Source organism: Diplotaxodon limnothrissa, linkage group LG15, assembly GCF_057381915.1.
Source record: "Diplotaxodon limnothrissa isolate DT_005_m linkage group LG15, D_limnothrissa_male_GT1.1, whole genome shotgun sequence".
NCBI lineage: Eukaryota > Metazoa > Chordata > Actinopteri > Cichliformes > Cichlidae > Diplotaxodon > Diplotaxodon limnothrissa.
The window spans coordinates 21,452,234-21,466,964 of NC_140610.1; the positions used below are offsets into that span (position 1 = coordinate 21,452,234).

The 14,731-nt window shown below is 38.2% G+C and overlaps 1 protein-coding gene across 1 annotated transcript; it reads left to right on the plus strand.

The window, feature by feature from the left end:
- Positions 1 to 1,693: 1,693 nt before the first annotated feature.
- On the plus strand, positions 1,694 to 13,387 carry vgll2a (vestigial-like family member 2a). Its single transcript, XM_085373230.1, has 4 exons — positions 1,694 to 1,900; positions 3,537 to 3,774; positions 6,615 to 7,112; positions 9,106 to 13,387. Exons 1-4 carry the CDS (start codon positions 1,823 to 1,825, stop codon positions 9,147 to 9,149), a joined length of 858 nt encoding a protein of 285 aa, XP_085229356.1. The 5' UTR covers positions 1,694 to 1,822; the 3' UTR covers positions 9,150 to 13,387.
- Positions 13,388 to 14,731: the final 1,344 nt, after the last annotated feature.

Consider the following 14,731-nt stretch of genomic DNA (forward strand, 5'->3'; position numbering starts at 1 on the left):
ATCAGAAATGTAATCATCACAAACACAAGGAAGCAGATGCAGTAATGTTCAGAGATAACATCTGCTGACTGAAATATTATCTGAAGTATAATATGTAATATGAAGTATTATCCTCCAGGTCTCTTAAAATGATCTTAAATTATTTTAGTATGATTCAGCTTCAAACCTTTTGCAAGCGTCCTTTGAAATTCTGTAGAACACAATAAGAAAAAATAAAAAATTTAAAGCACAATATACCATATAGTATATTAAAGAATATAATCACGTGAATCACCTGATATAAATAAAAATGAGAAAAAACAAAAGGAAAGCTAAAAGTGAGCTGTTGTCTATTAGCATAATACATTGTTTTTATTACACTGTAATAAGTTTATTCTTGTGCTGTTGTTTTATAATTGTCAGTAATATTGTTAGCAGGGCTTGAAACAAATATAACTGCTGTATATTATTGTGTTATATTGTAGCTTTAAAAAAAGACTCTTGCAGTGTAATTATATTACTAATTTTGTCCTGACATTGGCTTTGTAGATGTTAAATACACCAGATTAAATTAAAACCTGGTGAAGCTGCGTGTTACAGTAAGTCTATGAATTATGACTTTTTCTATTTTCTTTCATGTAGATCACACACAAGTCTACATATTTATACACACTCACACTGACATACCACCATACCGGGAACAAACTATCTGACCTTTGACCTCCAGAATTTGGGCAGCCGTTGAGGGATTGGGGAAGTTCATAGCTTTACATTCCACTCATTGGTTGGTTTCATTTGTTTACTCATTCAATTAGCAGGAAGCAGCAGTTGTTACATTCTCAACTGTGACTTCAACCACGAGGAAAACTTCAGCTGGGAGCAATGACAGCAGCTCTGCACCATCATACTCACCATAAAGTCTTACTGATGGAAGTTAACATAACCGACTTGTCAGCATAGTCTTTGTTTAACCCAGTATCACTGGGTATTACACAAATTTTTAATTTTGGGAAATATCATTTTCAAAAATCATGGTACTTATTATCCAACGTACAAAAGCAGAAACCTAATTTCCCATGTTTAAGAGAAAAAACTAAATAAAACCAAAACTTACAACTTGATATGGTGTTGATTATTGATTAGCATATTATTATTGTTAATAATGAAAATAAGAATAAAGACAAGTTACCAGGTAACCTGGTGCCACATAGGTTCCCCACAGACCCACCCCCAGTGTCTGGGTAAAAATACACCGCTCAAACACAGCATTAAAAGCCACATGTCTCCGTAAAGTGTCAGCCCATCGGGACACGGGACCTCTGAGGTCATCCTGTGGTGTATGGCAGAGTTACAGCAGGTCCTTTGGATCCTGCGTTTTAAAGTCTCACTTGGAAATTGGAAATAATGAAGGAAGGAGTTTTGTAAAAAATTTCCACGACTATGATTACAGAGTTTTCATAGAGCACAGTATAATAGTATAATTATCAAAAGTATAAGTGAAGATTTTTTCATTTTTTCCAGCAGACGCCTGAGCTCCACGCTTCAGCGGTGTCCTTTGGTTTTCGGTAATTAGAAGCCCATTAAGGCGGAGGCGGAGCTCTGTGCTCGGATTGGTAGGAAGGAGGTGTCAGAATGGGTGTGTGGCGGGAGGAGGAGGAGGAGGGTTGGAAGCTGTAGGGGTTCCCTTCAGTGTGAGTCCAGTGCGTAAAGAGCGCAGAGCGGCTCAGCGGAGAGAGTCTGAGAGTGTGCCGCTTTCCACCACTTCCTGGATTACTGTTTCAGCTCCGTCCGACCATACACGCTCTATCAATGAAGCTTGGTTCTTATCCGTGATTTCTTCGCCATGAGCTGCCTGGATGTGATGTACCAAGTGTTTGGTCCTCAGCCTTATTTCAGCTCCTACAGCCCCTATCACCACCAGGTACGGAACACACAGACATAAAGTGTTTTATAAGACTTATGTCTTCACTTTAGGCTGCAAGCCACATGCAGAAACTTTATTTAAAGTCAATAAAACTTTATTACGCATAAATCCAAAAGATAAAGGCCATTAAAGCGCACAACCTAAACTTACAGCCCTTAAAAGCACTCTTTAAAAACAGCGCGCATTTAAAAATGTGTTAAACAGACAGTTAATCACCGCTTAGGATCTTATAAAAATGACTGTATCACTGCGCTACCTGCTGCAAGGCTCAAACTCGCTACACAAAACGTAAAGTGTAGAGAAGTTTCAAACTCAATTTTGCGTCAACAGTTTATGTTGTTTGCATTTATCTCACTGTTAAGTTACCTCATAGGTTATATATGTGGTATAGAGTCAATTGCAGTATTAGATAAACATTCTAATTTAACGTGGTCAAAAGTACAACTAAAATAAAATAATAATAAAAAAGATTTAATGAAGACTCATTTGCTTTACAATCTTTTATCTCTTTACTTGTTTTAAAATGTATTTATTTATTTATTTATGTATTTATTTTCTTGCTTTAAAATATTTTTATGTGTGCTATTCAGACTGCAACAGACATTATTTGCTACTCGGGTTTTATCTTTAAGTGCAGTTGTTAAAGTAACATCAGTAAGTTTAAAGTAATATTGTCACTTTTTGAAAGTATATCTCAGATTGTTTTCAGCTTAAATGTCCTTCATCTACTAACAAAACTTTTCATATTATATTTGCTTCTGTCAGTGGGACCTCTGAAGCCTGCAAGGGTCATAAATTAGAGAGTGACTAGTTTTAAACAGGCTTTTCTAGACCTGTTAAAGAGCTTCTTTTTTTACTCTCAGTCAACATCTACACATATTTCGCATAGTGCTACAACTCACTTTGTCTGGTCTAAACAGCCTGGGGATGAGCCTGTTCCAGCTACACCACATGATTATAGTCTAGATTTTCAGTGCTTGCTAGACAGCAAATTCTAATCCTTTATTTTGTTTAGTCATTTAAACTGAATTTATCATATAACACAGTAATTATATATTCAATTCAATTCAATTGTATTTATATAGCACCAAATCACAACAAAAGTCGCCTCAAGGCGCTTCATAGATACAGAGAAAAACCCAACAATTATATGATGCCCTGATGTTACTTAAGTCGTTTACATATTGTTTTAACACTATTATTGATATATTTTTATTTATTTATCTGTAATTATCAGTTACTATGCACACATTTAATACATTATTATATTTTAAAACGACCATTTACTTCACATGTTGATAATATCAGCATGTTCCAGTTTATTCATTCATACCTGGAAGTATTAGCTGTTTTTTTTTTTTTTTTTAAATGACCAAAAACTGCAAAAAACGTTATTTTTTAAATTTCAAAATTAATGCCAAATTTGTAAGTTATTATAAAGTTTAAGACAATGCAGTCTCAGACAAGCAGATGCTAACTGGGTTCCTTTATCTTCCTCTAAAACCTGCTGTGTCCTTATAGAAATATATTTTTGATGTCAAATGTCATGTCAATACAAAAAATTATATATGCATCAGAAGCATGAGTATATTGTTTTATTACAATCATATAAATATATCTGTGTCCTTTTTAGAAGTTGGCTTTGTATTCCAAAATGCAAGACCACCAGGACAGCGGCAGCCGGCTTGGCCCCCCGGCGATCAAAGAGGAGGACAAGGAGCTGCCGCCCGGTGCCGAGTACCTGAGTTCCCGCTGTGTCCTCTTCACTTACTTCCAGGGCGATATCAGTGCGGTGGTGGATGAACACTTCAGCCGAGCTCTCAGCCAGACGAGTGCATACCCCGCGTCGAGCAGCCACAAGGCCGTAAGAGGTGTGTAGTATTTCTTTTTGTATATATGTATGTATACATACACACACATATGTGTGTATTAGTGGATTATTTTGTCAGTATTTTGAGAATTGTAGGCAACATTTCTCAACATTTCACATTTCTACTCATGAAATGCCTTAATATTCTCAGGTTGTGTGGTGTGTGATCTTTTTTCTGATGTTGACATTGGCGGACTCAGCGTTGTGGCCCTTTTCCACTGGTGATACTTAAATATTCCTGCATATTTGCCACTTATTTCTTTTAGTGGAGTTTTATGCTGCTTTTCATTGTCTTTAAATATTAAAGTGATTGAGTAGAATCAATTATGCCCCAGGCATCTATTTACATGCACTGGTGTGATATTTTTAAATGTGTAATGCCAACTTTTTATAGTGTTTTTTTTTTAGGAATTGTCCATGTGTATAGAAAGGATAATGGAAAGTTGTGTGTCACGTATGTCCCCAAACGTGTGTATGTCTTTAAAATAGTAGGATTGATTTTAATGCCACCTTTTGATGTGAACCATCACTAACAATGATGAAAGCTGCTATTTAACTTTAGTGGTAGAAAATTACAAGTGAAATAACTGATTGTATCTATTAAATATAGGAAACATACATATGATAAATACAAATAGTACGATAAGTAGGTATTCAATAAGTAGGCGTAATTCAGCCTGTTCTTGTGAATAAAAAGAAGAATTTAGTCTATAAAGAAACGCCTCTGAAACAGCTTTCAGATTATTTAGAGGGAGAGACGTGTTTCATATGCACCACAAGTGTGATAATGGTCCATTGTGCAAATATCTTAAAATGAAAACAGAAGTTTTACTGACTATTACAGTAAAATCACATAAATAGAATCATTTTTTATTAAAAAAACCCCCCATCATGCTCAACATAATTATATGTTGTGTCCTTCTAAGGGGGGAAAAAGTTTTTAATTGAGCCTTGACTTTGCATTTTCCGAGGAAAATTCAGTGGAATAATCCTGCTTCAACACTACCGTGACTTCATCAGAGTCAGAGGCCCAATTACAATCTGGCAGCTACACCCCCCTCCCTGCATGCTTTCAGTCCCTTTGCGCCTTTGCGTGGACGGTCCCCTACATTAAGTGCTATTCCAAACCAATTAGCCTTGAGTGGAAGTGGGTTATAAACCCACCAAAGCCAAAGCTGCACCAGTGCAGGCTTACTAACCACACTCTGTGAAGGAAATGAAATTGAAACGGAGCAGTTGTATTTTCCAATAAGTAATGGACCCGATCTTAATACATCCAGACACTCCAGATGCTGATTGCAAGTTCCTGTTTTGAGCTGAGAAAGGCGAGAACATCCCAGAGGTTGCCGCTACGATTCTACCATATCCATTAATTAAGCGATCCTTCAGCAGCCACAAGTGTGACTCTTCGTGGAGTTACACTTGTGACGGAGCGGGAGTGTGAAGGGGCCGGATTGGAATTGGACCAGAGAGCACAAAAACACAAAGCAAACTGATGATCAACCCACGCCTGATCTAATTGGTTTAGGATAGAATTCTCAGGAAGTAATAAATCCAAGGCGGGGGGGGGGTTGCCATAATTGGTGCCCAAGTGCAACGTCCCCAACAAAATAAGAGAAAGGAGACAATGCAGATAAAAATACTAAAATAATTCAGTGAATTTTAGTCCCAAAGGAAATATGAGAATGAAATAACTCAACTACACCTGAGCACTCATGTCTGAATTTGTATTTTTTATTGTGTAAACTATGGCAACGAAAAAGAGATGATAACAAAAACATATGACAATATGTTAAGAAATCCACATTGTGTTGCTGCCAGTTATCTGATTTGGAGTGATTTAAATATATGCAACAACAGGAATACCTTTACAGGGTCAGATTAAAGATGGTGAGAGCTACATATTTATCCAAAGATATAAATTCAGTGCACAATTAAAATTATTTGCCAGGAATTTTCTCATTTATTTTTTTGTATATCGCTTTTAATGACATTACATCTATCACAGGTTTCGCTGAAGTGAAATCCTTTTTAGGGTCACGTTAACCGGTGATTCTTTCCATCAGCTAAAGAATTAAAAGAAACTGAATTGGTATCCCCATTAATATTCAGTTTTAGCTGTGTAAACATAAAGGGATGATAAAAGCCGACATAAAAGGATTCATTCCTTTATTATTTTTGAAATCTATGCTGAATTGAGTTGCTTTTCCTTTCTTCCCGTTTAGCAAACACTTTTTAAATCCAGCACCTTTATGTAAGTTTTATTAGCAAAAAAATGACCGATTGTGAGTGAGGAAGGAATTTAAATTGTCGTACCATTTTGTAACAAAACTTACTATCCTCAAGCCTCACAATTATTATTATTATTATTACTCAGCAGCGCTTGCTTTAAAATTGCATCGACTATTTTGCAGTCATTGATTATCTTGTACATAAAATATCAGAAAAATGTGAGAAATGACCATCACAAATACCACATTGCCAAGGACACAGCTTCAAATTACATTTTTAAACTGTCTAAAAAAACTAACTGATTCCACTTGCAGTGATATTAAAGAAAGAAAAGCAGCAAAATTCACATTAAAGGAGCTGAAAAGACTGTATTTTATGCTTTTTTGCCTTAAAAAGATGATCAATAAGTTGCGATAAATTCAATACGCATACCATAAATTATGACGCTAAAAAAATGATCCTTGTTTCAAAACAACAGTCAAGAATGAACCTTCAACCACAATGTGTTAACATTATTCAAGCTACATACGTTTTAAAAGTCTAAATAAGTAGGTGTGTCATACTTATGAAATGAGTTTCCTTCATTAATGTGCATTTCTATCTTCACAGATGGATCCTTTCCTATGAGCCAGAGAAGTTTCCCTCCGTCTTTCTGGAACAGTTCCTACCAGCCGTCAGTCTCCTCCACACTGGGCAGCGCTCTGTCGGCTCCCCACACAGAGCTCTCCTTTCCAGGTGACCCTTACTCCTCTGCCTCCCTGCACAGCCACCTCCACCAGCCCAGCCCCGATGCCTGGCACCCATCCCACCACCACCACCATCACCACCATCACCCTTACTCGCTAGGAGGTGCTATAAGCACCCAGAGCTCAGCTTACCCACGTCCAGGTGTTCACGAGATGTACGGCACAGCGTTCGACCCACGCTACGGCTCGCTGCTGGTGCCGTCAGTGAGGTCGCACCACCGCCTGACGTCCGGCAGCTCGGTACCGGGGCCCAGTGGCTCTCCCTGTGACCTCGGGGGTAAAGGGGAATCGGGGACGGGGTCGACCTGGAGCGGTGCCTTCACGGGGGCAGGAACAGAGATTGGACTGAACATGGACACAGGTACTGCCAATTTTGAAGTCGATTTATTTTAGGATCTGCATAGAAAACTGCATCTTCTGTCCTTCAGGTAACAGAAAATTCAACTCAAGTGGGCACTTGAGCTAAAATAGACAGAAAAAAGAAGAAACAGCTGGATGATGAACAGGAGGATCTCTCCTCATCAGAATTGCAACAACTGTCATATGCACTAAACAAATAGAACTAACAAAAGGCTGAACTGCAGCACACACATTCTGCACAGTTATGACAAAATGACTTTTACACCAGCTTTTTAGTCAGCAGCCTATTTTTAGTAAAACAGTGATAAAACAATGATGAGCTTTGTGCTTGGGGAAGAGAGGCCCAGCAATTCAACAACCAAGTTTAATCAAAAATCTAAAATATTTTTGTTTGAGTAGAACCGCTTTCTTTGTAAAATAGTTCCGAACCAAGCACTGGAAGGTAAATTTTGCAATAAAAAAACCCTCAATTTAATTTTTGGATATCTTCTTGTCATCGCATAAGTTAAAAATAATCTTTTAACATGCAAAATTTAACATTTTTAGATAGCTAAAGTTATTTGAATCCTATTTAAGGCCTCAGCTTTCAGATTAAGATGTATTATGCTTTCTCTATTAATGCTCTCTAAGCTTTTGTTATGAAACAATGCAAACTTCATGAATGGTTAGAGAAGAAAAACGAATTAATGGCAGAATCCTGCAGTGGATAAGGTTTAGTCTGCTTGCTTTGCCTCAGGGGTCGATGGCCAGTATTTTGGTGAGTTGTGATGAGGCCCTCAAATTGCTGGTCATTGTTTACTTAAAATGTTAGCTTAAATAAAGAGAGACCTGTTATGTTTTTCTTTATTGACTGTCATACATATTTTTGTCAGTATATGAGCCAAAAGCTCAGGTTTAATACTGCTAAACACTTGATTTTTGAAAGTTCTTCCTAGTTTTAGGAATGAGTGTGGATATCCAAAAGAAATCCTAAAAGAAAGTTGGCTTAATCTGCTTGTGTAAATCATCCAAAACTACTCTAGTACTGAGTAATAATAGGACTGAGAACTCCTCGGATATCAAAGATCTCAGAAAGAGCACGACCTTTAATTGGAAATTGAGATAAAAATGTTTTCCCACACTAAGAGATTCAAAGCAAACACAGAAGAATAATTGTTTTATATTGATTTGTTGTTGTGAGGTCAGTCTTAATACAAATTGCAGACTGGATTGATTTAAATGCTGCGTCGCATTCTTCTCATTGGATTCGTTCACATTGTTAATTAGTATTGGTGAAAGACACCGAGAACAGACGTATCTGTGAAGTGTCAGTTACTGGATTTTTTTCTTTTAAATACTGTTTGAGAAGAATGAAAGGCTCGGGAAAACTGTGTAATGAGATGCAAGGTTAACTTGTTATGGGACTGAAGTAATTGAAACAAAATCAATCAATTGAGCTTAAGATGTGAGCTTACACTTTGACTTCGAGTCGATGAAAACCACCCGTGAAAACCAGTAAGTGACATTCATATTGACACTGATATCAGTCTTTTAAATGGATTTTCTGCTGTCTATATTGACATGCTAAACCTTTGCTGCTTGTTTGTGCAGATGTTGAACTTGGTTTGTCAAAAAGCGCACTCATTTAGAAAACTAATTAATAAATGAGGCTGCTCTAGCATTCATTATAACCTTCTCTTTCTGTGTATCTCTCAATATCTAATTGGGGGGAAACAGCTTTAGTAACATACTGTGAAAAGCAGAATGAAATAACGTTCTGTTTCCCTGCCTGAGATCAACTTACACAAGTGGTTTAAACCAACAAACTGGCTGTCAATCAGCACCTTAACACCAGCTGTCAACTTTCTTTTCTGTTGCTGTCGCGCTTTCATCCCCCTCTGCCTCGGGCAGTTCCTTCTGCTTTTATCAACAGGGCATTTGCGCCTCGTTTTCTAATCTACCTTCTTTTCCTTCTCTGTCTTTTCTTTTCCTGCTTTTCTCTCCTTTTCTCTCAGGTCTGCCAGCACAGGATAAGAGCAAGGATTTGTACTGGTTTTAGAGACCACTGAGACCCCCCTCCCCCCTCTTCTTGTCTACTACTTTGGCTGTAGCCGCTTTCCTGCACTCCTGCTCTACTCTACTGCTGTTGTGGGATGACTGACAGATAAATTGACAGATAGACAAAAACAGTGAGGCAGCAGTTTCTTTTTCCTGCTGTAACGGCTTCTGGTTTACTTGCAGCTCTGTGTTACGGCGGACTGTGCAGCAGCAGTGCAGCCCTGCTGAGCTGAAGGGCAACAGTGTGGATACACAGCGAACATGGAAACAAAAGTGGACTCGCAGAGGGGAGAGAGAGAAAATATGATCTTGATGGATATGGACAAAGACAAGACTCTTTGTGCTTCTGTAACAGGCAGGGACAACATTCCTAAAGTGGAAAAAGTCTTTGGACAGACGGACAGAGACACATGTGCTGTCGGACTCCAAAGACTAGCGCCTGAAAGGACTTGGCAGGACTTGCCTCACTGGGGCAACTGGGCTCAGACACTAGGAGTGTGTTATGGCTGGAGGAAAGGCCACGCTGGTGTCACGGAGGCAGCACAGCAAGATTTTGGCTGAGAGCGAAGGGAGGAGGACAAACTTTTTGGGTATACATGGAGTAATGTTTCATCCGGCACAGCACAGTACACATTAAATGTAACCTGAATGAATGAATTTAAACTGATATCAAAAGATATTTAAGCCATGATTACAGCTTCAAACCTTAGAAATTTAAAGAGGCATATTTTTCCTGGCTTGTAGCGCTAAATATCCATCTTAACTGTTTTGATGTGAGATGCCCAGTTTTTTATACATCAGCTGCCTTCTCCTAAAATTGCACTAAGTGACAATGTGGTGTTTAAAGTGGCAGACATAGCAGCAGTACGTCATTCCAGAAAAAATGAGCACATCATATTTTTTTAAAATCCACCATCTAGAACTATTTCCTCTCTACCAAATTCAGGCCCTGTCTTTCAATGTGCCACATGGAAACTATGTTCAGCAGGTGTAGCTTGGCACGAAAAAAGCAAAACAAAACAGGCTTCTGGGTCATGATTTGTAGAAGGAGACACAATTGCAGTTTTTTAAAAATATCCACATTATTGGTGCTTTGAACACCACAAGATGAATGCTGTGTAGTTCCACTGAATTCAAGAGAAAGGCAGCTAGTATCTCCAAAACTGGGAAAATATGGGAAAATGTGTGAGGTTCCTTTAAGTGTGCTCATACATTTTAAAGATGAAGCAAACTGTTGTCTCATATGGCACTGTGCAAAGTTAGGGCTCAGTAACACAGACCTGAAGATCAATCAGTAATCCCCGCAACCTCTAGTCGTGAGGGACAAATGTGGATTCGTTGAGCCATTGGTGAATGGTTGCTTGTGGTTGGTGGCCACCACCAGGTAAATCGTTGCCCGGAGATGCTGACTCATCTGCAAAGACTTGCCATTCACTCGCCAGGATGTTGTGAAACTTAATAGTGTGAAGCTGGAACTGCCTTCAAAGTAAAAGTGACTTACTGCTGAAACCAACTCAGTTTAAAGTGCACAGTTTTTACTTTAAGGGCCAAAGGTCTCCATTTCAAATTTGCATCGCAGTTTTGACAGTTTCACTTTGCTTTTTGAGTAGTTGGCGAATGTTAACAGACAATTCAGCATGACTGAGGAGCTCTGCTTTTGACTGAAGCAATCGCAAGGAAGTTTTTAGTGCTGCACTGTATATCTCCATGTAACCATTTTGACATTACCAACCTCAAAAAAACAGCTTTCAGTCAAAATGCACACTTCAGCATAGCTAACCCGATGTCACCGCTTGGCGTCTAGGCCTGTGTCACTGAGGATTTAATATATATGACAATACCACAACAAAGATGTTGGAAAACAAATCAATATCTTTACAAAATGTTTTGTTTTTCTTTACATTTTTGATGGTTAATAACTGCAGATGGCTATGATTAACAGGATAGGAATGCAGACTTTGTTGCCTTTGAGTGTAGCAGATACACAGGCTGTTAGCTCAGTAAGCATAGATTTGATGATTCCAAAACATCTCAAGTGCATTTGGTTTAAAATTTAAAATGTTTTCATCAAGGTTACTGCAGGAGCATTACATGTTGCATTACGTGCTGAAATTATTACACCAATTATACTGCACCGTTTTGCTGCCTTTCTGTTTTATTTGTGTTTATACTGAAAATCTCAAGGTTCAGGAACTTGTGATGTTTAAAAATCACAAGTTCCTGTTTTCTTGGCATATTGAGCACATTGTTGGCCCTGACAGAAAAACCTCTTCCACCAACATGTGATGTAAAGGTCTCTAAACATTTTATTTGTAGTCCAAATTGAATCACACTTTAGGATAAATATCACACTTTTCAAACTTCACCAAATCAGTGCTTGCTTGAAAACGCTGCCAACTGCTTCTTCTTGGTCATAACCCAAACAAAAATAACCCAAAATACACTATTAAAGGGGACCTGTTATTGCTTTCTTTACTATTTTTGGTCATTCACAATAACTCACACATTTTTTTCTTTATGTTTTGCATGGAAAATTGGAAATAGGAGCAGTATAGTGGAGCATGTGCAAACACAAATGCAAAGTTTGGCCATTATGAAACAGCTTGAAAGTCAATATTTGGTATGACCACCTTAATTTTGTTTAAGACAGTGCACATCATGGCAGGAGATTTAAATTGTTGAGCTAGTAGGTCTTTGGGAATCACCTTGTTGGTGCAAAAATATGATTTTATTCCTTTTAAACTGTTATCTTTGGTGGTGTTTTTCATAGATTCAGCTATAGGAATGTGCTTATGCAGCAGCTTGCTACTAGCAAAGTGCCTACTGTAGATATACAATTTAAAACTGGTTCTTTGCTAGGCTGTTACTGTAGACACAACAGTGGTTAATGCTTTGAGTTAGGTGCCTTTTTATACTTGAACGGTTTAAGGGTTCTCTGAAAATGGTCAGGTACAAGGACTGGACTAAAAATGAAAGAAAAAGCAGGAAAATGGCCAAAGAAAACAGTGATTCATGAAAAGCTACTCTGGTAGAGTCCAAGAATGAAAGTTCTGAGCTGTAAATAAGCATGATAGGTTCCCTTTACACAACGATAACTCATGTCACAGAAAATATACTGTGACATGGCGATACATTTACAGGTTAACTGAGACATTTGGTGTTGGTTGAAAAACCACTTAAAGTGGATTAAAGCATGTTGCCATGGTATATATTTAATGTAAAACTACTTGATGGGTCGAACTGCATAACCAGAGCCTTTTACCTACCGCTGATAGACTAGGAGGGACATTTCTACGACAGCAGCAGATTGACCTCTAAACTTCACTGCAGAGCGGACTGTGCTTACCTCTTTGTTATGAGCGTTTTATGAAACTGTATGGCTGTGTCAGCAAAAGAAATGTGAACTTCACACGAATGGCTGCTGAGTGAGAGAGAAAGAGTGGCGAAGTCTTTCAGATGAATGAGGAGAACGTCGGCTATTTGAGGCCACTTGACTCTTTCTCTCCCTCCTCTCATGCAGCTGTCATCGACAACTGCTCTTCAACTCAGCGAACACACACATGGACGCACACTGTCCTACTGTGCAGTGTCCGAGCCAGGCCCAGGGACTCGATAAAGGGAGCATTTAGTGTGAGCAGAGTCCCGCCCTACTGGGACAACTGGTGCGATGTAAGTAGAGGGAGCAGAGGACGAACACACAACTGTCAAAAGTAATTTGTGAGCTTGGATGTATGTACAGGCGTGTGTCTATTTCTATACTTACAAGGGTCACAATATCCAGCCAGCCTAAAAACTGACAACAATTCAGGCATCATTTTGTCGTTTGCACTCTGCTAATTGTAAGATGTGGATTATTCATAGGATTATACTAAAGGTTCAGGATAAATGGCATTATTTTATCTGGGTTTAAGTGAATTTGCTTACAGAAATACTGTGTGTGAGGCTGCAGCCTGATATAGCTTCTGTGTCCTATGTCTTTGATTTTCATTGTCCAAATTACACACAAGACAATTTGCTTAAATGTAATGAACATGGCTTAGTAGTGAAGTCTGTTTCTGTCCTGCATGGTCCACGGGAAGTATCTGGTTACACTGGGAAGTGGATCAGAAAACTTGTTTTGAGCCTTCTCTTAAACAAACGCTAACAGAAACTTGGTGGCAGTCTCCTGAAAAGGTAAAGTTAGCAGTTGGTTAACAGCATAAATTTGTATAGTTAACCGAAATTAAAACTGACCAAAGAATCATAAACCATTTCAGTGTAACCTCATCAAATGGATTACACTGAAAATAAGCTAATAAAATAAGCTGAAAGTAAGTTTAAAAAAGATTTCACATGTTTTTCCTTATTTTCTGTTATATATACATACAGTTAAAATTGGGAATGTTCACATTCACCAAGGCTGTGGTTCAAATAATGAGGTCAGCATGTGAACAAGTAATCCATGTGAGCCAAAATCTCAGGCTTCAGTTTCAGGCAGTTTTTTTCTTCTCCTGGTATGAGATCAAAAAGACTGGATATCGCTAATGTGGCCATCTGCTGTTAAACCTTTATGTTTAAAAGAAGCAGCAAAGAGGAAAAACAATAGATAAATTGGCTTGTTTCAGACAGAGGATCATCTGAGAGAGGATTGTTTCAAACTACAAAGCTTTTCTAGTAAAGTGCTTATGTTTCTCAGTCAGTGGCTCATTCATTAGCTTCTTGACTTCCAGCTGAATTTCTTCCACAATTATAGATGTTCAGCAGGGAAAGTTTTACGGGACACTTGCCACCTTGAATTCACTGATTCCTCCATGCAATTTGAAACCACCCCGGCCTCCTCATTATGTACTCTTGGCATTGTTGACTTAGCATGGTTCTCAAATTTTTCAGAGATGCCCTCCTTGAAAAGCTAAGAAACACTCCCCCTGTCTTCTCTCTCCAGCTGTGCAAATTTTATTGATAATCTACAACCACAGGGGCACAACAAATAAAAAAAATCATGTTAATTTGACCGCCAACATACTAATAACATAAAGTAAATATTTATTAAGGCAGGAGAAAGTTTGTCCCTGCTGATATCAAGCTAGATCACAGCGTTTTCCATCTGTCCAGCCACATTTGCTACTGTAGGTCCCGTCTAAATTCACTAAACAAATTTCCCACGTGTGGGACTAATAAAGGTTATCTTATCTTATCTTATCTTATTGTTTTGGATTTTTGTTTTTTAATAAACACAAAAGAACTTTTCTTGAATGTGCCACGCTTTTTTTTAACCAGCTGTTTTTGGCTGTAATACTTCCTGGAGGAAGAATGCAGGTCTCAGACCTCTTGCAGCTTTACATCTTGTTTTGGCTGTGTTTTTATTAAAAACAGCAAAAAAAGGAGAAAAAAAAAGCATTTGTCAGGCCAGTAATGCATTTAAAACAAGTCCTTACAAGAATAGCAATGTGTTATTTTGCATCGTGTGTATCTGTGTACGTCTGAAGTGACCACCTCTGCAGCTATTTATGTGAAACTGTGAAATACTACTCTGTCATTTTGTAAAATACCGTTTTCCGGGTACATTCTGTAAATCAACAGCCACAGCATGCAGCAGTGTTCTCT